Source organism: Mus musculus, chromosome 2 (genome assembly GCF_000001635.26).
Source record: "Mus musculus strain C57BL/6J chromosome 2, GRCm38.p6 C57BL/6J".
Classification (NCBI taxonomy): domain Eukaryota; kingdom Metazoa; phylum Chordata; class Mammalia; order Rodentia; family Muridae; genus Mus; species Mus musculus.
The window spans coordinates 161,516,522-161,542,509 of NC_000068.7; the positions used below are offsets into that span (position 1 = coordinate 161,516,522).

Genomic DNA, 25,988 nt, shown 5'->3' on the forward strand with positions numbered 1-25,988 from the left:
AGATGGTGCAGAGAACTGGCTCCTGAGCCTCATACACATTGAAGATAATCATATCTCTGTTCAGCATTGTATGGAAACTGCATGCTATCACTTTACGCCTTTACATAATGTCCTCCATCACAAGCTGGCTGCCCATTCTGTTCTCCCAGTTTGTCAGGAGCTGTGTCCTTCCAGGAAGAAGAGGAGGGGGGAGGAGGAAAAAGAGAAAGAAGAGGAAGAGGAGGAGGAAAAAGAGAAAGAAGAGGAAGAGGAGGAGGAAGAGGAGGAGGAGGAAGCTAGGCATAAGTATAGCTGCCGAATCTTGCATGGATTCTGGATCCTAACATTACAGACTCATCCCCACACTAACCATCTCATTGTGCCGTCTTACCAAAAATGGGTTTCTAAAAAAGAACACCCTTCCTGCCCTTTTGTTCTCTACTGGAAAGGTCTGTTAACTCTTTGCAGCAAAATCGGAGATGGTAGGACTCTTTTTCCTAAATCTGAGAAGCAAATCAACTGTGTGATATCTAGGATAAACCAGGGACTCGGTAAAAACCTCTTCCACTCGAGTAGTTTTACACTAACACTTGATTAAAAGCTTAACTGAACACTTGGCAGCCCTCCATGGGCGTTGGCAGGTTATCAGCTGAGAATGGGAGATTGTGCATCGCTTGAATCTACTTTCCTAGATGGTATTTCCCTAAAAGCAAAGCCTGAGACAGTGTTTATTAATATTTGGGGATATCATTTCAGTATCAGGGAGGTTGAGAGGGTTAAGACAGGGAAGATAAATTAACAGGGGCCATTCTCTCCTCTGTATGTCTTGGTGGCATATTAGTGCTAGGTGAGTGTCCTTGCTCTTAGAGCACCAGATCACGATGGGGAAGATAGCAAGCATTATAGACCGTGGTTAAAGAAACCAGAGAAGAGTTCTGATGAAATCTGCAAAAGCCTCCTTAGAAATGGCCACCACACCCATGGTTAGCAGCCGAGTTTGAGAGAACCTTAAGTAATGCATTGTCGTAAGGTGCCTGCTTTTCTGGACATAGACTAGTACTCATTCAGCTGGTGGTATCCCACCTCTCCCTGTCTCCCTCGGTGGTACTCCAAAAAGACAGGAGCTATGGAAGATAAAATCCCCAGTATGCTTTGCTACATATTTCTTCCTACCATTCTGTCTTTTTCCTAATGTAATCCTTTTCTCTCAGGAAATAGAAATGGACCATTGACCGACTTTTTGAGTGAGCAGGGAACATCTGGAAGGGGCACCTGGCAAGGCTGAACCACTCTGCTTTTCACTTCTCTTGCATCTTTTAGGTTAAAAAAAAAAAAAAAAAACAACTTGATTTTGCATCAACCCCTCATTATGATTCTCATTTGAGTCTCTTGTGTCTCATAATCAGGAGGAAATTCCTCTTGGGTTTACACAATGTTGTGGCTGCCAGGTGTGGCCACATGTTTGCAGTCTGGACTATACATTTGAGAGGAGAGTGAGCTAAGATGGAGCTAGTCCTTAACACAACCTTGCCCAAGGCTCCATGGCCCCTTCCTGACTCACCTTCATTGAGGGGTGCTTTTGCTTTTGATGTGCACACATCTGGCTGTTAAGCCTCCCCACCATTCACAAGGAGGTGGTGAGTCTCCTCTTGGCTCAGCTGGCTCTTAAAGCCAGGTTCCAAATTTACCCAACAGCTCAGAATAGCTACTTTGCTGGTAATTGTCTGGGATAAAAGCTTCCATCTAGTTCATGGATACTCAGCGAGAAGAGCGCTGAGATGCTCAGAGAGTATAATACTCAAGATTCTGCAAGGCAGACACCTTGCTTAGGTCTGACTTTGCTGAGAAACGTGTAGCCGGGCCCTTTCATTTTGGCCCTTCCGTTGAGAACTTCCTCAGAATTGTGCAATGGATTAGCATCAGCCTCCAGAGAGGGAGAAAGCATTGTTGTCTGTTGAGGCTGTTATTTGTTCAGGGAGTTTCTGACGAAACTTATTTTATCTAGGCTCTATAGCAGGAATGATTCTACCACTTTTATTTATGCTGAGCAACTGCCTTAGTTTTCCCCTTTGGACATCGTTTGACTAATTGACCATACTCTTGTTTTGGATTGAAATACCAAGTTTTTGGCTTTACTTCGGTCCAGGTAAATAGCAGGTGTTTTGGGTTGGCCACCTCTCTCTCTCTTTTTAAATCATCTTATCCATTCTGCTTTCATTTCCTTCTATACTTTCCTCTCCACTTTTTTACACAATTGGCTTTTCTGAATCTGCAAGGAACATAAAGTTTACAGAACATAGAAATATATAAATCAGAGTCATTCTTTTGTTTCCTGTGATGGAAGATGATTACTAATAAGATTCTGATAGATTTTAATGGATTATATATTTAATTTATTTGTCTCTAAACATCTCCACTTCTCTTGATATTATCCCAGCTATCTATATATGTCTATATTTTGAAAATGGAATACTCTCCATGGGCTCACATTTTTAGTGCCTGGTCCTTAGCTTGTGGAGCTATTTTGAATACTAGGGAATCTTTAGAATAGTGATTTTCAACCTTCCTAATGCTGTGACCCTTTAATACAGTCCCTCATGTTGTGGTGACCACCATCCATATAATTATTTTATTGCTACTTTGTAACTGTAATTATTGTGCTGTTAGAAATCATAATGTAAATATCTGATATGCAGGATCTCCAATATGTGACCCCTGTGGGGCTTTCGACCCACAGGTTGAGAACAGCTGCTTTAGAAGGTTCAGCTAAGAGACAAATAAAGATGTGTCACTAGCGTCTGTCTCTCTTCAGGCCTAAAGCAGACAGGACAGGGTATTCTTTAGTGTTAACACTGGCCCCGCAGCTGAGGCTGTTTCCTTAGGCGTATATAGGAATGTCTGGTTTTGATATACCCAGGCTAGCTTAGCCTCCAGTTCAAGGGGACTGCAGAGATGTCAGGGGCAAGGCCCATAAATATACAGCCTGATGCCAAATACATAGGAAATTATATCTAACTGTGTTAGTGTGTAGAAAGATCTGGAATGACAAAACAATAACAAATACTTCTAAATGGGAACTTTGCCTTATGCCCTCATTTATGTGCATTTAGTTCTGGCAAACAAGTATGTATGAGTTTTACAAGAACACTCTCAAAGGTATTAGCTCTTTGGAAAGAAAGTTATTCTGTCCTAGTGTACTTCTGCTATTATATATTATGTATACATTTTCATCCTTGTAATTTTCTCTTCCCAGTGTCATCTGTTACACATTTGACCCCCAAAGGATAATTGTAGCTGGAAGAATAAATGAGATTAACACGAGCAAGGACACAGTGGCAAGGATAGCTAGCTGGCAGGACACCAGGTTTCTCACTCAGAGCCAAGCTGGAAGCATGGTGTTTTAGGCTCTGGAGCTTTGGGAAATATCTTGCAGCCTCTCAGGCAGAGACTCCCTGCCACATCACCAAAGGTGAAGGAGAACCAAATACACCATAGGCTCGAGACCAATGACTTGTGTCTAGACAAACATGAGAGTTCATGCTTATATCTGGATCCATTCAAAGAAACTGGGACTCAGTAAACTCCAAAGAGGGTATCCTGTTTTTTCTTCTGTTCTGTTAGAGAACATAGAGGAGATATAGCCAACTCAGAGGTTACTAGCCTCACTGCTTTGAGTTGGCTTGTCCCCTTTCCTCCTGGGCTCTCCTCCCCAACCCCCTCTAACAGCAATAGCATTTTAAACAATGTGTGTCCTCCCCAGGAAAAAGGACACTAATAGATTGTCCAGTGCAAAATGATCAACCCTGAAAATTCATACAAGTAATATTATATGGATGTGAGAGTTTATATTTATAGGAATATATATATATATATATATATATATATATATATATATATATATATATATATATATATATATATATATATATATATATATATATATATATATATATATATATATATATATATATGAATATATATATATATTTATAGGAGTATATATACTTATAGGAATATATATATATATGTGTGTGTGTGTATGTGTGAGTGTGTGTGTGTGTGTGTGTGTGTGTGTAGTAACAATTGATTAAAAAAGAGGCCATGAAGGAGAGCAGCGAGAGATGTATGAGAAGATTTGGATATGGGAAAGTGAAGGAAGAAATGTTGCAATTCAAATGCAACCTCAAAATAATATAAAATAATGTTTGCCCAACTTTAGCATGTGCTGCAGTCGTTAGAGGACATTCCGTAAGCACCACTAACCTGGCATGTTTATGTATCTTCCAAGTGAGATGAGTGACGTGGGTGACTTGCAGATGAGATTTAACAGGTGTGCCATTGGTATGATGGCTGAACACAAGACTTTTTGGGAAAACTGACAAGGGAGGCCTGTACCAAGAGGATGAACCCCTATTCCCGATTCTAAGTATGTCACAGAACTACTTTTGTTCTTGGGATGCTATATGCCTGTTTCTTTCAAGCAAAGGCTGCCTCAAAACACACAGTTACACTTTCTCTCTCATGCACCTGTCACCACCATGAGAACCATATGCTCAGGTCGTGGGAGGCAGGGAAGAGGTGCGAGGTGTGTGGCCACACCAGCCAATGTAGCTGGCGTGAGCAGAGCTCCAGAGCAGTGAGCATTTAAGAGAACCCAGAGTTTGAGTATCAACCGAATAAGGCTTGTATCACCGAGGGATTTTGTTGTCGTTGTTGTTGTTGTTTATGTAGTTATAGCTAGCTGATCCACATGAATAGCTTGTTAATGGACAGATGCTGAACTTTGGATGCTGTAGGAGCTTGAAAATGTTTATGCAGGACTGAGACGATGGCTCGGTGAGTTAAAGCACTTGTCATGAAAAGTATGAGGACCTCAGTTTGACTGCCTAGAACCCACAGCCGGATGCAGAAATGCACGTATGCTATCTCAGTGGGCTGATGGTGAGTGGAAGGAAGAGACAAGAGAATCTCTGGAGGCCCCTGGGCCAGCTCTCCTGGAACTTGCAGGGGTGAGTTAGAAGAGACTGTGTCTCAAACAAGGCAAAAGGTAAGGGTTGACACTTGAAGTTGTCCTCTGACCTTTACATGTGCGCCATAGCATATGAAACACATACATGTGCGTGCACACACAGAGCATACACATAGAGAGAGATGAAAATATTTTAAAAATGTATGCATAGCAAATGTCACATTAAGTCTAAAGCCAGTATTCTGAACCACACTCATGGACACACTGCTTTAGAGGCCTTTTACCACTTCAGTGTACACTTATGGAAAAATCCCTTGGTATTTTTGAACCTCATTTTTCAATCATCAAAGAGGAAATAGTATGCATAGCTTGTGCTATGGTTGGGAAGATTAAGTAAATGAATAAGAAGAAGCCTAGCTGATAGGAGTATCTTTAATTCTTGGATTTCAATCTGAACTCGTCTCATCTCCCCTCACTCCCAGGAAGACACAAGCATAAATATCTTAGGAAAACATGAATCTCAGGGTCACAGCTTTATTGTATAGATTTTTTTTTAAACACAGCCATATTACAAACATTGTCAGGGAACATTTACAAGAATAAATAAGATGGACTTGCAGGTGTAAAAAGATTACACGTCACTTTAATGTACAGTCAAAAAATATATCTGATATTCATTGACCTGACATTATTTACCTTCTGCTTTTTGAAGCTAGAACTGGAAATAAAAAGGGAAAGGGGGGAAAGACATTGACAGCACAGTGCTGGCTTTCTTTTTGCTGAAGTTGATTTATTTTGTTTTCTCTTCTCATACGTGCTTTATCTATCAAACACCCAAACTGTACAAGTGCAGGCCACTGGGATTTGTGGAGATTTCAGATAGTGTGGAGACTTTGGTCTCATGTGATATCATATGCCACCGGACAATGAAAATGTAAGCTTCCCTAGTGTAGACTGGGAATGCCATGATAGGTCCTGGAGAGGTGTACCAGTATGGTCATCTGTAGCCAAGGCAACCACAGAGGCTACAACTGTACCTTTAATTGGCTACTTGGATATAGAGTGAAGAGAGAAGGGAGAATATAATTTTTGATCCTGATTACAAATCTGAGTTAGCCTAGGCTAACCTGGGCCAGCCCAAGAACCAGTTGGTGATGAAATATATGTACTGGGAATGATTATGATAAGGTGTCAACAGAATCCCTGTGCTTTTGAAGTCTTTTCCTACAGGCCTTGAATAGGGAATGATGGCTGAATTAACCTTTGGAGACAATACGCATGAAGCAAAGCCTTGTTTTGACTCCTGCCTCGATGTTTATTGGTTCTGTCTGTCATTGAGGGCCCTGGTGGCCAGTGAGTCTGGGTGCTGGCTGCCCTTCTCAGTGATGGCAGTAAGCATCAGATGTATGGCCAAGGAACTGCTCCCTGTGACTGGTGCTAACCATCCTGGATAAGGCTAGGAGATGCAGCTGGAGCTGCCTTTTGATTGACAGGAGGAGATGATTTGATTAGAAAAACAGAGGGCTTCCACTTCCCAAACCAAGCATGACCTACCTACTTAGTTTGCAGTTTGGAGGTTCCCAGTTCAAATGTGACCTTCAAGTTTCAAGGACTCACCCACTGAAAGTGAAAGTGGTCTGAAGTCTATCTACCTTGGCTACTCTGTTTCTTCACCCTAGGCCAGGAGATGGGGATGCCTGGCTTCTGTTGGGAAGCTACTCAAACAGGCAGCGATCCTCCCTAGCACTCAGCTCTTTCTTACAGGTACTCAGTCTCCACATCCACCTCAGCACCGCTCACAGGGGTAACCAGGGTAGCAAACTATGTTTGACTTTGTCTTATCACCCACAGTCTTAAGAAGACTATGGATGCTAGTATTCTGCTGTCCCTTTAGGAGACTGATTGGGGGCGGGGGGAACTAACACAATTCTGCTCACAAAGGCCCTAGAAATGGTTCTCACTGAAGACTCACAATCTACATTAAATACCCTGAATACCATCACTTTGCTGTTCAATATTCTAAGACTCCTACACTTCATTCTCTAAACAGTCCAACAAAGAACCGGGGTTAGCATTTTACTACCTAGCGTGGCTCTCCAATCCAAAAGGAAGCCCCATGATTAATCACTTTCTGAAGTCCTTTCTAGAAGGTTGTCTCCCCTCCCAATTCTTACCCGTCCTCTGTACCAGCTGCTGTGCACCACCACTAAGCTCTTAGGTGTATTCGTGCTAGATAAAGTAGTGCCAGGTCTGGGGCGGGGTAGGAATGTGGGTACCGACTCCACCTGTTGGACACTAATATTCATGGATGGATTTTAGGGGTGAATGTGGGCCCTTTGATAGCTTTTCTACCTCTTGTAGAAGTTGGCAGGATATACGCAAGAGATAGTTCTTGGTCTCCACAATACAGTTATATAGCCACTGTCATGCAAAAGTCTATCTGTGGTTACCAAGAATTTGAAAGAGCTTATTCGTATGTAGATATGTCAGAGATATTTGTGCTGTGTTTCTCAGGATATCAGCTCCATGACTCTAAATTATGTGTCAGAGAAAACTCGGTTTAGAACTATTCTCTTTCTCCCCCACTTTCTATTTTCCACCTCTCCCTCCCTCCCTCTCTCTCTCCCTCTCTCTCTCTCTCTCTCTCTCTCTCTCTCTCTCACTCTCTCTCACTCTCTCTCACTCTCTCACTCTCAAGCTCTCGCTCTTGCTCTCACTTGCTCTCTCTTTGTTGTTCAAAAAGGATAGGATTTCAAAGGTGATCCCACATTCAGTTAAAGGAAGCCTTTGCATTTCATAATTTTTGATAGGTCTCTAGGGACAACCTCACATAAGAAACCTGTACACAACCGTATGCAAACCAGGTTAAGTCTCATTTGTCTATGGCCGAATTTACTCTACTCTTCTGTTTTATTGTCTCTGAGTAAGAACTAGTGAGATACTACAGAGGGCCTCACTTTGATTGGTCAATTGGAAAGAAAGGCAAATCAAGGCTTATAGAGGACATTGCAATTTCTGTTTTATCTTTTCACTTGACTTTTACTTTGGGTTGTCAACTCCTTCTTAGGGATCTTGGCTCATTGACCTTGTAGCATAAGATTAGCATCCTGTTCATGTTCAGCTTTGGATCTAGACCTACCGTTTACAGTACTGAGCTTGCTTTAGCTTGGTGCTGATGACCTGCTATGATAGCAGGGGTGGCCAGCTACAGGTTAAGGAGGGTTGGCCTTCTTTATTTTTTCCCCATGGAATTTATCACTGAGCTCAACAGTCTATAAGCATCCTTGTTTCTGAGTAGATGCTGGGTTTCAATTGAATTCTTGTTTTCCTGTCCTAGCCTTCCAGATTAACCCCTTTAAACCTGGCCAAAGATGTGTGTATGTTTCCTTTTCCATGCCTTGTTCAGCCTGATATTTTATATTCCAGAAATGGTGCAGTTGGAGTTCAAACCAATGAGCAAGTTCTTATCCTACTTACCATGGCGTACCATGCCATAGTAGTTTGTACTTCCTAGTGGTATCTGTCTTGAATGCTGAATGCTATAGGATCCAGGGATTGTATTGAGCTATGTGAAGGGAAGGGTATTTAAAATTCATGAAGTGTGTCCTAAGATTTTCCCACATCAGAAGCCATGGAACTCTACAGAGACAACAGACATCGTTCAGCATTCAAGGATCCTCTGAGTAAATCTGCATCTGGCTTCCCCTTTGTTTTTAGGGTTTTGTGGGCTCAACCTTTACCATGCCATGCAGGTAAGTTCTCATTATTCTAGTCTGTTAGTGGGCATCTTGCAGAACCCTCCATAAGAAGACGAGACCTTTGCTGAACCTCAGGAGCAGTACAGTCAGGATACCTCCACAGCAACAGATGCTCCAAGGGGAATGTAAGTTGGTGTGAATGTGAGTTTAGAATTAACCTCAGGAGGAAGGAACATGGTCAGGCACTATGCCTTGGTCAGAGATATTCCCTAAGATTGATCAGAAAGATACATGAGATAAAGGACAGATTTAAAAATGAATTTATACAGTCATATTTAAACTACTAAGAATAAATTAGAAAATGGAATCCGAATATATCATGAATGTAAACCACGAGGCTCTAGAGAAATTTGAAGCTTATCATTGTCTGCACTGGGCTTTACCAATATCTACTGAGTCATTAGTTTTGCTCTTGTCTCTGTTGCTAAGAGTAATCATGTGGGAAAATCTCAGATACAATGATGGAAGAATTTTGTCTCTGTGGTCAGAAAGCCAGGACAAGTTTGCTTGTATGGGCAAATGAATTCTCCCTTTGGATCTGTTTACTTGATAGTAAAGTAGTGCTGGCCATAGTCACAGATATTTCAAGAATGTAGAAGAGTGAGCTCACGTTTTAGAGTCCACAGCACTGAATCTACTGGTTCCATGGAGTAGGTGACATCTGGCTGGTCTTTGATTGCTAAGAACCACACTGAGAGTCACCTGAAGCAAGCAGCCTCTTTTGTTCCTATAAAAGGGACCTGCTGTGGCTTTCTAGAAGCTAACAGACCCATACCTCATCCATGATAATCATATCAGTAGGGATAAAAGAACATGAGATTGAGATGTAGCTGTGTTCCAACCTGAAGCCATCATAAACATGGCCAACTTGGGGCAGTTTTCATGGTATCTCATTTGTACCTTATACCTTTTCCATTTGGATTCCACTGGTGACCAACAGGAAGATATTAGCTAAGTGAGGATTCATTTTGGCATCTTTCCTTTGCTTGTCTCAAAATAAGCCTACCCCATAAGTAGGTCGGGTGAGAAGAAAGTGGGTTTTCTTGGGAGATTTCCTGGGGAAAATATCATCTAAATTTCTTAGGACCATTTCCCATATCATCTAAGCTCTTCTGCATGCCTCCCCAACCCCTACCCTCCCCCCCCCCGGACCTGAAGAATGTTACTTCCATCCATGTACCCCACTTTCTTTTTGTGTGCACTGTTTTAAGATCACCTTCTTTAAGAACAGTTGGATTATGAGAAAATAAGGATATAAATTAGCCCTTCCCTCAGCATGGCCTGAATTTTCACACACTTCCTTTCCCTTGGAATTTTTTTTTTAAATTCCCGCCATTTATAATGACAGATACCACTGTCATCTTTATCTGTCAGCTCTTCAATTCTTTCCTCAGCAGAATGAATCCTAGGATTTGTAGTTAATCCTCTCCCCTCTATCCACTCTCTGTTAGAAGTGGCCAAGATCTGAAGAAATAGAATGCAACATGCTGATTGGCTATGCTATAGACTCCTGAAGGCTACCTGGAAGTCCATTCAGAGATAGGAGACTAGAGCCATAGGAATCCAGACGGACCAGTGGGGTCTGGGGCCTGGGGATATGCTCAAATATACCTGGGAAGAGGCCCATCAAAAGAGAATAGTAACTCATAGATTTCCTTTTCGTGCCTTTTCTTTGAGATGCTCCTTTTGAACCTCCAAAGTGACAGCCTTCCTTGATCAACTCTGGTGTTTTTAGACTTCTAGACGGCTCCTGGGCCCACACCAATGGGAGCTGGCTCCCTGATTTCCTTTCATATTCTGTCCTTGAAGGCTCAGAGGCCAAGGTTGTTGACCCTGCTCCATGGTAGAACAGAGACCCTGGGTTTTACGTAAGAGCTCAGTCTCATGATTCACTCCATATTTTGTTCCAGCAACAAAATAGTGAGCACACACACACACACACACACACACACACAACATATTAAAAGCACACACTGAGGGAACATTTTCACAGTGTCTGATGAAAGGAAAATAGGCTGTCCTGCTGGTCCAGAGAGAGCCGTCTCCAAAACTAAACTGAGTGCATAGCTGTTGAACTCTGCCAACTTCCTGTTGCCTGCAGGGCAGTGACTGTGCCCTTTACATTTCCTCCCTGGCTCTGGCTACCTTCCTGCCACCATCCCTGTCTTGCTACCTTCTAGCTGGGCTGACCTCCCACCATCTGTCCCTCCAGATACCTTCTCACCTGCCTTTACCATTGTGCATGTTGACCACCTTGGCTTGAATTCCTTTTTCTTCTTTTCTGTCTGTTGAGCCCTGCCTGGAATGGATGTTGCCTAGGAAGCTCTAGGCAGAGCAAGTCACTCTCACACCAAAGCTCATCAAATGCTTGTATGCTCCACTGTTACAATGTGGCTCAGCTTCTCTACAATACAGTGGGCCTGAAGGGCAAGATGTGTACCTTATTGGATTCTGTGTCCCTCATACACCGAGACTGGATCAGTCTGCAAGATAGACCTTCCTAGACCTCTGGCTATTAAGGCTGTCAGATATTGTGGCTCAACCCAGGCTACAGAGCTTCCCAAGCTGGCTCCCTTGTAGCCTGAGGGAGCACGGGAATTGTTTTTAGCAATGATGAAATTAGATAAGACTAGCTTTTCTGGGGAACTGCGAATGAGTTAATAAAATATATCTGAAAGTGTGGGCTACCAAGAAGAACTGCTATCAGAAAGAAAGAATTAAATTTCTACTCCTGGAGTTCTCTCTCTCTGCTCCAAAGTTTCTAGCCTTATTTTGGTTCCATAAAAATAATTGCTTGGCTGAGAAAGCATGAGGAAAATGGTGGGGGGGGGGTTTCGGTGCCATTACCTGTCTTTGGAACCCAGAATTCCATCACTGAAGAAGATGCTCAGGTTTCTTCAATTACCAAATGGATATGATGAGAGCATTCTCTAGGGGTTCCTAGGGGTGCTACTGACTATATGAGATGTCACATGGAAGGTGGTAACCATGGCACTTGGCTTGCAGGAAACACTTCACTAATGTTCTCTCCTTTCCCTTAATTCATGCTTTGAGCAAGACTTGGCCCCCAGCCTAAACCTGCTTATTCTATCATAAACCAAGCTGGGGCCCCAGTAGCCAATTTCAAAATGGCAGCTGGATTTTTTTTTTTAAGGAAAGAGTTCAAATTTGGAGAGACAAATTATAAAGGTGCTTCTGTATTTCCACACCCACAACCCAGGGACTGATCCCAGAGGTCCCATTTCATGTGTTCAATGGCTGTGTCATCCTACAGTGGGTCTTTTTATGGGTATGACCAGGAAATAAAAGTCCAAGAGAGTTATCTGACAGCCACACATCCAAACTCCCATCCTATCCTTTTCTTCTTTTGACATAAGAGAATACAGAATTTTACACTCTCACAAGAGTTTCTTTTCACATGTACTTGGGAAAACACTCAAAGCTTTTTTTGTTTGTCTTTCCCACAGAAAGCACCACCTAAGAAGCGCAGGGTTGTACTGTAAAGGCCAGCAAGAGCCCTGCCCCATGAGAGTGGCTTTTTCTACAAAGATTAAAGAGATACTGTAACATTTCCTATGAGCCCTCCTCTCCCTACAGACTATGGAAAAGCAAAGGAAACCTTTGCCGAAGTGTGATACAGATACAGCAGGTTGGCCGGGAGATTACAGAGGGTCAAGGCCTGGCTGGAGATGGTTGTAGTGAGTAGAACCCAGGATGGGTTAGGTGTAAGATGAAAAAGCTTTCTGCTTGGCCTAGGGGGTATCCAGGAGTCACACTGATCCAGATTGGCAGCTGTCTCATGCCAGAGGCCCCTGTGGGAGATTATAGGAACCAATAACACAGTGATCCCTCAAACTACAATCCATGCTTTTGCAGGATAGCATGGAGAAGAACTTCCACCCCTGATACTCCTAAGGATGGTAAGGGAAGGACTGGCCATCTCCCCACACCCCAGCACCTGCACAGTCAGCTTGCCATGAGAGTAACAAACTCAGAACGAACAAAAGCAAGAGGTCTGGGAATCGGAAGTCCAGGGCCTTGCTTGTGGGTAGACTTCTGTGGGCCTGATGCTGTCAGGTGTAGAAGGGATGCTAGTCCCCATCAGAACCGCATCTCCCACAGCTACAGACCCCCACAGAAGCTGCAGAGCATGAGACCAGCAGTCTTCTTCCTGGAGCTGAGCAGGTGTACCACCTCGGAGCTCCTGAGACCAGTCATTGTCAGTCACAGAAATAGAGGGGCAGCTGCAGCCGCCGCTGAACTCTGGCAGGCTCCCCATCCAATCAGTCTAAAAGGAGCTTAAATATTCCAGTGCCACCTCATATACAAATTTATACTGTTCCTGAGAGGAAGAGGAGGAGATGAGAAAGAAAGAAAGAAAAGAAAAGAATGCATTAGATTAGAGATGCAGATTTTGGAGAAAACTACCTGTAAGCATACTAAAAATCAAGTAAGTAGCCGTATCTCATGTCTGAACATCCTTCAACTCCTGACTGATGCATATTCTGCCTACACTTCCCAGAATCCCCACCTGTGATTGCTCACTTTCAGTTATTCCATCACACACCAAAGGTTCTCAGTCTATAAGCTTTGTGCAGAACATGTAGGGGTGTGCACTGAAAATGAAGATCCTGACTCGGTCCGTTTGGGATTCTCAAGATTCTGCATTCCTAGACACTTCCCAGGTAATGCTGCTCTACCAGCCTTTGAGCCACATTCTGTGTGAGATCTTATCATCCACTTTAAAGATGTATAGTCAAGTTCTCTGTATGGGTCATCTCCACCACTATAGCAGGTCTTCCCATCTGGGCTCTGCCTTCCTTCTAGCTTCACTATCCTTTATCCAAAGCACCCCTAGTTTAATGCTTGATCTTGTAAAATATTAGCATAAGTGAATTAGAATAGGCTTGGGCTGAATTGAAACCATAATTCACAAACTACTATTCCAGAATCTTTCCTTGAAGTCTGAATTAACGACATTTTCTTAGGGGGTAGGCAGAAAGTAAAACAAAGTAGGTGGACTGGGATTAATATTTAGATTGCCCTGCAGGAAAGAGAAATTGCTAAGGTTGGAAAGAAAAAGAAACACAGACTATAGGTATTCAAATGAGACCCAGTTATTGAAGGTGTGTCCTATGCCCAGTCACAGTTTTCAGGTCTGGGGAACATGAAGACTTTGGGTGCTGGATAATGGTTCCTGGATGCTCACCAGCGTCTCCACCATGTTGGACTTGTTGTTGCGGAGGGTTTTCACAATGTGGAACACGTCAATAATGTTCTGCTGCTGGATCATCTCACACACACTGCAGATAGCACAGAAGGTTCCACTGCGGCCTCCCCCATTTCTAAACAAAGAGAGAACAGGTGAGTCGAAGTCCCAGGATTTTGGAGCAAGGAGTACCTGTCCTAGCAGACCTAGTGTGGTCAGACGACCATTCGAACTTTAGTCTGAGCCATGAGTTTAAATCCCATTAGGGCTGTGAATCTTCTTTGACTTTGGGAAAGACACTCCTTAGTCAGTGTTCCAAGTTCCCCATTTACCTAATTAAGAGGTTAGATTATATGACTTTTTGGGAGTTTAGGTTTTTTTTTTTTTTTTTTTTGGCTCTACAAGCATTTTATGCTTGATTGGGGCACACTGATCTGCATTATTATGTCTTTGTACATGTGGTACCTTTATCCATGCCCAAAAGGATACTCTAGGTCTACCAGACATCCAGTGAAAACAGTGGACATTACTAGGTGGTTTTATTAGTATTTCTTCCTATCTTCTAATAAAGACAATAATTGATGAGTCCTGAGCTAGCTAGTCCTGTCTTTGGGCTGTGGTCCTTGGACATTGGCTCAGTGTTTCTGAAATACCAGGCCAATTCCATGGTTCCTCTTGTAAATCTTCTTTAAATATGATCCTACTTGTCTTAGATATAAGGACTGCATGTTCTTGGAATGGCCATTCCTCCATTGCTCCTTCTTTCTGAAGCTGTAAATTATCCTTACAGAAATAATCTTCAGGAACTTACCTGACTCTGAACTCCTGGGCAGGCTGCCAAAGGCAGCTAATGATTTCATGTAATGGTCTGTGTCTAAGGAACATCTGGGCAGACACTAAAGTACTTAGTCAATCTCCCAGATGTTTCACCCACAGGAAACTTAACCAGATGTGTCAAATATAGAAAATTATCCTCCCTTAACTGGTGGGTCCCTGAATTTCAGTGACTGTCATGATACCTGCGGGTCCCAAGGATGCCCAAGTCCCTATTGGTAGACTGACACACTTGTCCTGAATGGCTAGGGTAGGAGAGATAGGGGTGAAAACAACCATAATCCCCCAACAAACCAGCTAGCCAACCAACCAACCAACCAACCAACCAACCAGCCAGCCAGCCAGCCAGCCAGCCAGCCAGCCAGCCAACCAACCAACCAACCAACCAGCCAGCCAGCCAGCCAGCCAGCCAACCAACCAACCAACCAACCAACCAACCAACCCACCAACCAACCAACCAACCAAACCACCCCTCCCAAATAGGCTAGGATATAAAATTACTGGAGAGTAGGAAGCTTTCCTAGCAAGGAGAGTTAATATCTTTTGAAATAAGAACCCAAGGACCAAGAAGACAATGTGAAAGAATCTGTCATCTCAGGGCCTTCTGGAGTCTCAAGGAATGGATGCTGTGCCATACTAATGAGGGGGCATATAATGTGTGGGAAAGAACTGGAGGGAGTCAGGGTTGGAAACCAGTCACGAGGTATAGTTAGAGACAGCTTGGCATGTCTGACACCACATCTAGAGTCTGCATTTCTGTATCCTTAGAGAAAAGTTTCTACTGGTGGGAGCTTTTTAGCTCTGAGTGTGCACATGTGTGTTTAACCTGCTCTAAGTTCTGACCTTCCTGATATGTATGAACCACCTATCTGGAAGGAAGTGGACAATTAGCAGCTTTGTAAAAGACAGGCCAACTCTGGGGTCAATGAAAGGTAATTAATGCCTCCATTCACTCCAGAAAGAATTATCCTGACAAAAAGAGAGGAGTTTGGTTCATATTTTCTGAAATACAATATTTTTAAAGAGGAAGGGCCCCTTGTTCTCTTCCCCACAAATGATTCTCTAAAGAGTTGATAGTTGTTGATCTAACATCCTATGTATGTCTCTTATGGCTGCAGATATTCTATGGGTTTGAACTCTACATAGAATGCTTCTTCATAGTGGATGCTGTGACATCTGCTCTTAAGAAACAATACTTAAAATTGTATATTTTCTGTTATGGCAGTTTTAAATCTCTCTGTTGGCAGATACATTATTCTTTTCTAAAATCTTTATGCTTAAACACCACAGGGTGTAAACATAATCTACTTTAGCCAGTGGACAGATGGGGAAACCAAAGGTCATGTAATTAAGTACTTTTTTTCCCCTGCTCTTCCCATCCTAAGCCAGGAAACAAAGACCATCCCAGTAACTGGTCTTGAGCTCACTGCACCCACAGAAAGACACAGATTCCAGGGCCCTGAAAAGCCATCTACTGCGGTAGTGTCCTTTCCTCATGCTCTGTGTCCCTGTTCCTACTAAGCACAAGGTAGGGTATAGCCTAGGAGGCAAACACAATGAGCAAATCCAAGAGGTTCTCACCCTGCCCAGGAGGTCCTCATCCTGAATGCTCCTCCCCACCTTCCCTCTTCCTAGACACACTGTGGGACAGTAGACAACATGTTAGGTCTCAGTCTGGTGGATTCCATCTGAGTCTCTTCTGCAACTAGCTTGGTTCCCTACCCATTTTTGCTTTCAGTTTTCTTACTGCAAAATGATAGTCTCTGCTTCATAGATGGGATAAAATGATTCATTTTTAAATGCCTGGCTTAAATTAAGCTAAGAAAATACTGTCCTTTTTCTTCTTCAGGAAATAACACAAGGGTACTCTGGTCAATGGGAGCCACTTTATCCCAAGCTTTCTATGCCTAGCAGGATGATATGCATACCCACTTTAGGGTGTAGAACTCATATCTGTGTTGGGAGCACTGGGAAGCAATCTGCCTACTATGTTCTGCTTCAGCAGCCTGTCATGTAGCCACAGTTTAGAAAAAAATGGGCACCTCAGTTCATCAAAAGATTCTAATTCCTATGGATGCATTATCAATGGACTATAAGGGCTGTTGAGATGAGAAACTACTGGATATGCCTCAGACTGGCTATGCCACCAGCATAGCCTTCAGCACTTTCAGACACCCAGTCACCCATCACCCCAGCTCCACAGCACTCACAGGCAGTGGACCACAGTGCGCCCCTCTCTTCCGTCGTATTGCTCCTGCCATTTCTCCAGCCGTCGGACCACTTTGAGCAGAGAGCGCTTAGAGGGGGGCGTGTCCCGGTATGCAGGCCAGCCGATGTACTGGAGGTGCTGGACAATACGATAACCATCCTGTGGCTGAGAACAGAGCATTGGTTAGGGCTGTTCTGCTGGGAGGTACCTAAGGATGCAAGCCTTTTAGATTCTGGCTGGGGTGGAGGGGACTGTAATAGAGTAGAAGTCAGATTGAGTGGGGTCTCAGTTGTGCCACCATGGGCTCAGAGTGTCCTTATACCTAATGTTGTGACTGTGTACTCTGCTTAACTTACTCTGTGCCTTGAAAACTCCTGTCAGTCTTCCAACTCATCCCGATGTCCCTTTCTTTAGCAATGCTTTTCTTTATTCTACCAAGCAGAAGTCTTTCTCTCTGAAGCTCATCTGTTACAGTTTATCTCGTGTTTCTACTTGATAGTAAACTCTGAGGGCAGTGCCTAAGGACCATTTTTCTAGGTTCTCAGTAGAGAGCAATACTTGTTTCATGGACTATTATTGTGCTCTCTCCTACCCAGTGTTTAACCAGTAACTATCCCTTTGAAAGTCACTAATTATTTTTTCCATGTTCAGTATTTGTAGGGCCTTGTCCAAAGCTCATAAGACCCAACTGAAGGGTACCAGAGCGATGTGCCAGCATGGGGAAGAGCTAATGTCTGAGAAGTTTTGTCTACACGGTTGCTAGCGTGTCAGGAAACAGGCAGCTGGCAGGTTGGATGGGGCTCTGTGCATCTAACTGTGCTGGAGCCATTGCTGGCTCTGGAGTCAGCAAAGACATCACTTCCCCAAGGAAGAGCTTATCAGGAGAGAGAAACACAGACTCTTGGCGGTCTTAGTGGGATCCTCTCCCAGCCACCTCCATCTGTTCTGCAAAGAAGGGGAACAGTGAGCCATGGTGGCTCTGTACTTACCCGAGCCATGTTACAGATCCGGAAGATTCTGTGGATGATGTCCTCATCGATGTCTGCAGAGACAAACTCCACCTGGATGGGACCATAACACCCGGAGGTCTTCTCAGGCCAGTACTGCATACAGAGCTGAAGCAAAAGAAGAGGTCACAGAAGGCTGAGGGCAAAGAAGGGGGCATATTAAATGCTATTTATCACGGAGCCTTTCTTCTTATGAGCAGGACACGTGACCAGGAAGCAAACTGTACTTAGCTTTCTTATTGAGGTACAGGTCCAATTTCTTTGGTTCTAAAATGTTAAACTCTTTGAGCATAGAGGCAGACTTAAAAACATTTGCTATGCTGACTTCAAACTATTTTTTAATATTCTGGACCCCAGTCTTCTCATCTTTTAAATGGGGAAAAGAGCATCTACCTGTCAATGTTTCTGTCAGAATTTTAGGACCTAGAAGTGAAAGGTAGGCATAATCTGGTTTCATTCTACTACAATCGAGGAAACTATTTCCCATTCTAGAGAAGTCTACGGTGACTGTTCCCCGTCATATTCAGACTGTTTTATAAAGTACAGGGTTTGGCATCTGACAGTCTTTGCTCCAAATCCAGGCTCTAAGCATATAGGTTTTTTCCCCCCAGACCTCTGCTCTCATGTGTACACTGAGGATAAGCATCTCCCTTGTACCATGAGGATATTCACTGGGTGCCAAGAGAGCTTGTTGACTGTCTTCACAACATTTCTGGACTTGGGAACTACACACAGAGTTTAGAGCCTGTAGCCAGTCACTTCTTACTCTAAGACGGTGTCTCGCAGCTAGAGGCTATTTGTTTCCGTCCTCCAGCGTCTGAAGCCAGTTTTGTTCGCCATAGCCATGGGAACAGTTATGAGCACAGGCTAGGATGCAGCTAGGCATACCATAATAGACACAACACTTCTTGAGAATCATGTCAATCTGATGTAGCCCTGGAGAGACTGAGGAGTCCTGGTCCTCAGTGTATGAGCATCATCAAGGAGGATGGCTACCTCACTCCTTTGTGTCTATTGGGTGACTTGAGTCTGGGTATCTGTGGAGGGGAAAAGCATGCTTACTCAAATTCCTTGGTCTCTGACGAGCTTTGAGATGGACCCTGCCTAGTCATTGTCTTAGATTTGGGACACAGGAGGATGACAACTGGGGACACAGGATTTTGGGAGCTATTGGTGCCAGGAGAGAGGCCATGTGATAGACTGGTGGCCTGGGAATTGTTAAGAAGGCATAGTCAATACCCATAAAGACCCACTGAAGCTTCTAACAGCAGTTCTGCACTGAGTGTCTCACAGGGCAAGGTCAACCATGGCCCATGCCAGCTTGTAAATGTTGACAGAGGTGGCCATGAAAGTGAAGGGGGCCTCCTCTGAGGCAGGGATTTCCTGGGAAGGAAGACTTGCTCTCTCCTTTGTTGATGGTAGTGAACTGTAAGTTCACCCTGGGGAGTCACATGGCATGATGCTTTTTATTCTCTTCTTCACTCCAAAGCTAGAATGATAAAGAAAGAATAGGACATGGGGTATGCCTAAGGGAAGCATCAAGTCCCCTGCCTTTTACCAGTAGAAACCAGAAATTCTTGCCTAGGAATACCATCATTTAACTTTAGCTGTGATTGTCAGCTGTGGCCTAAATAGTCAAACAACAACAACAAAAAAAAAACAATATTTAAAAGACTTTTATTTATTTATCAGGTATACAGCATTCTGCCTACATATATGTCTGCAGGCCAAAAGAGGGCAGCAGATCTCATTATAGATGGTTTTTAAGCCAACATGTGGTTGCTAGCAATTGGACTAAGGACCTCTAGAAGAATAGCCAGTGCTCTTAACCTCTGAGCCATCTCTCCAGCTCACAAAATGTTTTTTTAGAAATAAAGTTTAATTGACACTTACATGTTAACCTGCTCATTTATTGTCTATGAGTGCTGCCACCCAGGGCTGCAGCTTCAGAACTGAGTAGTTTAGACACCTACAAGATTTTCTGTCTAGCCTTTCACACCAATGTTTGCCATCTCTTTCTCTATTAGGGTTGTTTTGGGGATAAAGGAGATAATTCATGAAAATAGATCCTTTGATCCTGTATAAGGCATGAAATGAATACCTTTTTGGCACTGCAGGACATTATTGCATTTATAATCCAATTGTAGGCCAGTTATTGCTATTGTATGGTTATTATCATTCTCACATATTACTTGGCTTATGATGGGGTTGGTTGCAGCTCCACAAATGTATCATTGGCTGATGACATCATAAGGGAGAAAATTAATTTAGAACGGGGGATATAGATCAGCGTGAGAACACTTGCCTTACATGCAGGAGGCTGTATGCTCAATCCCCAGGGCTGCAAACACGGCATCTGGCACACATAACCTACAGGCCTTCATGGCTTTACGAGGAAGGCCTGCATACTGTAAAGGGCTAGTTGTTTCTCTGCAGGATTCTGGGTGTCTGGGATCTGCAGCTCACTGCTACTGCCTAAGCATCACCAAAGAGTACTACATGTCACCAGCCAAAGGATGACATGCAAATCAAAATCTACATAGCGTCTATCAAGCGTGTATTGTTTACTTAACACTGTAAAGTCAAAAATTCTCAAGTTGAATGTCCTGCCAAGTAACAAAGATGCACAGGTACCGTTTTATAAGGTATTGGTCCCTGGCTTGCCTAAACTCTCCACCAAGGGTTAATCAAGCATACTGAGAAACAATGTGAATATAGGAGGGCCGGTCACAGGGGCCTCCATAGCTGGACAGTCTGCTGCAGCATAGCTGTGCAGTAATGACAGATCTACAGTTTGAACTTCATTTCTCTTTGCCACCGGCTCTTCTGCCTTGCAACCTTCACAGTAATGAGGGACTGGTCCCGATAAGTCCGTGACTGGCCAGAGAAACTGGAATTAATCAGAACTTCCCATTTAAAAAAAATAATTGCCTTTATTGCCTGCATTGAATTTAGCCTTGCCAGAGTTCAGCTGTGATCCTGACATGAGGCGTATGGGTCCGAGGCACTGGGGAGAGTCTATTACCCCCGATATTTTCAGCCTGAGGAGAATGTGGAATGATTTGTCTCTTTTAATAAGATTTCCAGACCAATTTCTCAAGCTAATAGGTTCTACTATGCCTCAAACAAGAGACCTAAATTTTAGGACTCTTCTCTGCATTTGATTTTCCAGGTTGTTTTCCCATAATGCCCAGAGGGCTGGAAAAGGTTGCAGGGCCCTTCCAATGGGAAAGCAGTGCCATCCTTTCACTTGGGCTTCCTAGTTTGTGAGACCACAACTGCAGTACTGGGTGCCATTTGCCTGGGCAATGTGTGAACAGATGTGCATCTGAGCTGCCAGGGATCGTTGGGGTCTGGGTCTTCTCATAGCTGTACGTGATCATGAAACAGGAAATAGGAGACAGTGTGGAGAGAAGCCAAGTGCTCCATACCCAGTGACCCTTCCAGGCTTGCAAATGATTTTCATCAGCAAAAATGTCCTCTCGGTTTAGCTTAAGACCATCTTTGGGTCCAAACGCATGGCTGCCATTTTGTCCTGAGTATGAAGCATAGGAAAACTGGGGAAACAAATGCATTAGGGCTCATGATCAAAGTACACTCTATTTCCCTGTGTGTGTGTGTGTGTGTGTGTGTGTGTGTGTGTGCATGCGCACACATGTCACTTGCTTGTAGAGTTTAGAGAACAACTTTCAGAGTTCAGTTTTCTTCCCCCACCATGGTCACTGCCAGCCAGTTATCCACTGAGCTTGTTTACCTGGATCCATTTCCCTTGGTTTTTATTGTTGTTGTTTGTTTTGTTTGTTTTTGTTTGATTTTTTTATTGTTTTGTTTTTCTTTTCTTTATTTTCTTTCTTTCTTTTTTTTATTTAAAAATATTTTAAAATCTATTTATTTGGTTTTTCTCAAGGCTATTTTTTAAGTAGCATACAAAGAAAGACAAATGTTATGCTCTCTCATATTCAGCTTCTAGTTCCTAATTTTATACGTGTGTGTGTGTGTGTGTGTGTGTGTGTGTGTGTGTAAGTCTAGTAAGAGGTCAGGAAGCTAGAAAGGGTCCAGAAGAGGAATAAAGGAAAAGAGCTTTAAGAAGTGGTGTGAAGCAGTCTCTGCTGCATGGTCCTTCCTTCAGTCTCTGCTCCACGCTTTGTCTCTATAACTTCTTCCATGGGTATTTTGTTCCCCCTTCTGAGAAGGATCAAAGTATCTACACTTTGTTCTTCCTTCTTCTTGAGTTTCATTATCTTGGGTATTTTGAGCTTCTGGGCTAATATCCAATTATCAGTGAGTGCATATCATGTGTGTTCTTTTGTGATTGGGTTACCTCACTCAGGATGATATTTTCTAGTTCCATCCATTTGCCTAAGAATCTCATAAACTCATTTTTTTAATAGCTGAGTAGTACTCCATGGTGTGAATGTACTACATTTTCTGTATCCATTCCTTTGTTGAGGGACACCTGGGTTCTTTCCAACTTCTGACTATTATAAATAAGTCTGCTATGAACATAGTGGAGCATGTGTCCTTATTACATGTTGGAGCATCTTCTGGGTATATGCTGGATCCTCTGGTAGTACTATGTCCAATTTTCTGAGGAACTGCCAAACTGATTTCCAGAGTGGTTCCAATTCCAGCTTGCAATTCCACCAGCAATGGAGGAGTGTTCTTTCTCCACATCCTCACCAGTATCTTCTGTCACCTGAGTATTTGATCTTAGTCATTCCAACTGGTGTGAGGTAGAATCTCAAGGTTGTTTTGATTTGCTGATGACTAAGGATGTTGAACATTTTTTTTTTTTTTAGGTGCTTCTCTGCCCCACCTGGGGACCCATCCCATATACAACCACCAAATCCAGACACTACTGTGGATGCCAACAAGAGCTTGCTGATAGGAGCCTGATATAGCTGTCTCCTGAAAGGCTCTGCCCGTGCCTGACAAATACAGAAGTGGATCCTCACAACCATCCATTGGACAGAGCACAGGGTCCCCACTGAAGGAACTAGAGAAAGGACCCAAGGAGCTGAAGGGGTTTGCAGCCCCATAGGAGGAACAGCAATACGAACTAACCAGTACCCCCCAGAGCTCCCAGGGACTAAACCATCAACCAAAGAGTATACATGGTGAGACTCATGGCTCTAGCTGCATATGTAGCAGAGGATGGCCTAGTCGGTCATCAATGGGAGGAGAGGCCCTTGGTCTCATGAAGGCTCTGTGCCCCAGTATAGGGAATGCCAGGGCCAGGAAGTAGGAGTGGGAGGTTGGTGAGCAGGGGGAAGGGGGAGAGTATAGGGGTTTTTTGAAGGGGGAACCAAGAAAGGGAATAACATTTGAAATGTAAATAAAGAAAATATCTAAATAATAATAATAAATAATAATAATAAAAATAAAAAATAAGTGGTATGAAGAGACTAACAACACACACAACAAGGAGAATACTGGGGCAGATTGTTAGGAATGCAGAGGGGAGGAGATAGAGAGACTGGGGGTTGGAGAGTATCACGTGGGGAGCAGGGCAAACTAAGAGTGCAAACACTAATTGGTTACTTTATACACTGATTAAGCAAACAAAGAGGTAACAGGTTTCCTTGTCTCCTGTATTTTCAGACATAACTAGTTTTGTTAAGCCTCCTCCTCTTCCATTCTCTTGCCCTTCCTTTCTCTGGTATCCTTCTTGCCTACAAGTCACATGTATTCTATCATTCTTGTGGTCCTCAAACCCCCCCTCCTTATTTTCTCTTTCCTAGTTTCAATGACCTCTATTTACACCTATAAAAATGAAAAGCTTGGATTCCACTTTGATACTTTTTCTCTTGCTAACTTGTCCAAGTCTCTTAATTCCTACAGTTTATTATGAGGGGATATGCATATTAATGTCTCCTTGCATAGGGATGTCTCCAGTGAGAAATCTGGGCACATGAGCTGTCACCATTAGGGAGCGTTATTTAAGACAAGATGGATAAAGAGAAAGGTTTTTATTTTTTTCTTTCTGTTTCAGTCATTTTGAAAGTTTATCTTTGGGATTAATACACAAAGGCTCGACTTCATTGCAAAAATTCCTGAAGAGTCAGCTCAGGGTAGCTGTGGAGACAGGCATTGTTATGGTCAGAGGGGCAAGGTGGTTACCTTGCATGTAGGGTTTTCTCAAGAGAAACTTGGAAAACCAAAGAGGATTTTTTTGTTGCGGCTGGGAGATGGGGAAATAAATGCATTGAAGTTCCTATTTGAAGTACCTTCTATGTCTTTCTTTTAATTTTTTTTTTAATTACTATCGGTATGTATGTGTATGTTGAATGTGTTTGTGTGTGTGTGATGAGCCTAAGGTTTACTGAGGAGCCCTGTCTCAAAACAAACAAACAAACAAACAAACAAACAAAGCAACAAACAAACTAATGAAGTAGAGAATGCTAAAGGCACCCAGAATTGACCCCTGACCCCTCCATGTACACGCCCACACACCTAGATGCTCCCAAATGGGTTGATTAAAAGTCTGTAGTTTGGACCAGATGTTCTTCCCTGCCACTCTTGTTTCCCCGTGGTCTAGGGAGGATGGAGCTGCCAGAAGGGAGGGCCTTCCACTGCAGATGTGCATAGGTAAGGCCCATGATTGTCTCTAGGAGAGAAGCCAGCCTCATTGTGACAGATGATTTAGAAATGCTCACACTTCTTCGCAGAAGGCAGAGGACTTCTGTTGTCTGTTGATGAGTTAAACCCAGCAAAAGTCAAGCAGGCAGTGTAGACAGTGTTGGATCAGCTGCTGTGCATTATGCCACCTAGTGATCTCCATAACTGTTAAGGCCATGAAAAGAAGTCCTCTGTGTGTGTGGGGTGGGGTGGGGGGAGGGTCGAAAATTCAGGTCTGAAATGTGACAAAGGCAGAGGTAGCCTCCCTCATTAAACATCTCGGAATCTGAAAGCTTGTTAGTCATCACGATAATAAACACGCTCTGATAGTTGAATGAAAGCTAGCAGATGTTTCTATTTTTGGAAAAACGATTTTAAAGTATATTTTGGTTCACCTTACTTATGCCTTTTGTTAATTAAAAAATCCTTTGATAAGTAGGAAAGGGTAGGTAATATCACAGTCTCAGAAATGAATGACTCTAGCTCACAAGGTTCCTGGGATCTTCCAGGGTGGGGGTGGGGGGAGGATTAACTGTGGGTCACTTAACAGCGAAGTGAATTAGGTGGAATTTAAGTAGAGTACTGTAATAACCTGAGTTGGTGTTAAAATTCTGGGTCATGATTATAACATTCCTTTAAATAGAGTCTATAGAATTACATAATTGGCTTTGGCACTGTGGCCAGTTAAAGATGAGAGAGTGTGGGAGTAGGGGTGAAAGGTATAGGGGACACAGAAAGAAATACCCGGATGGTGATCAAAAGACATCCACACACCTCATCCCCCTAAGTGGGAATGTGATTTCTGCATGGGGCGTGGACACTTACTCTTATGAAAGCCAAAGCTGAACTTTCTCCTGGGAAGGAAGGGGAGGGTTTAGGGCATTACCCATAGGAACTCAGTATGTGTGAGGCAGGTTATGGGGAGATTATGAAGAGAGGAGCTACTGAGAGGGAAAGAGCTGAATTTTGCAGAAAAGGGAACAGATTGGGTGGCTGGGGTATATCTTAGCTACTTTTCTGTTCTGTAGTAAAATATCCTGACCAAAGAAACTCTCTTTGTGTTTGCTTTGTGTCTTTCGGTCACTTAAGGTTCGTACTGAGCTGATTTCAACCTAGGGAGATTTTACTTTTAATCAAAGACAGCCTGCAAGGGATTCATTCCTTTTGCACAATATGTGCCACCCGGGGACCCACAGATTTGGGTGCCTCTTTGGTCTTCTGTTGTGTCTAGGTCTGTGCTCAGCCCATGATAAGCTCTCAATAAAGGTATGTAGATGAATGAATGATTGACAAGGCCTTTGAGAGCCTCCCTCTGGGTTGGAAGCCACTCAAGCCCCAACTCAAACCACTCACCTTGATACCGCATGTTGAGTCCTTTGTAGGTAGAGAGAGAATCTACTCCTTT

The 25,988-nt window shown here is 43.2% G+C and overlaps 1 protein-coding gene across 17 annotated transcripts in view; it reads right to left on the minus strand.

Annotated features, from left to right (window-relative positions):
• Nucleotides 1-5,466: 5,466 nt before the first annotated feature.
• The window catches only part of Ptprt (protein tyrosine phosphatase, receptor type, T), a 1,139,160-nt gene continuing 1,118,638 nt past the window's right edge, over nucleotides 5,467-25,988 (minus strand). For 16 of the 17 annotated variants that reach the window (NM_021464.5, NM_001291149.1, NM_001291151.1 and 13 more), the window contains 4 exons: nucleotides 17,948-18,073; nucleotides 16,960-17,123; nucleotides 13,916-14,051; nucleotides 5,467-13,048 (listed from right to left, as the gene is read on the minus strand). In NM_021464.5, the coding sequence (NP_067439.1) occupies nucleotides 12,995-13,048; nucleotides 13,916-14,051; nucleotides 16,960-17,123; nucleotides 17,948-18,073 (480 nt within the window). In that variant the 3' untranslated portion in view covers nucleotides 5,467-12,994. The remainder of the gene's footprint in view (nucleotides 13,049-13,915; nucleotides 14,052-16,959; nucleotides 17,124-17,947; nucleotides 18,074-25,988) is intronic. The other variant, XM_017316600.2, reaches the window with a different exon arrangement.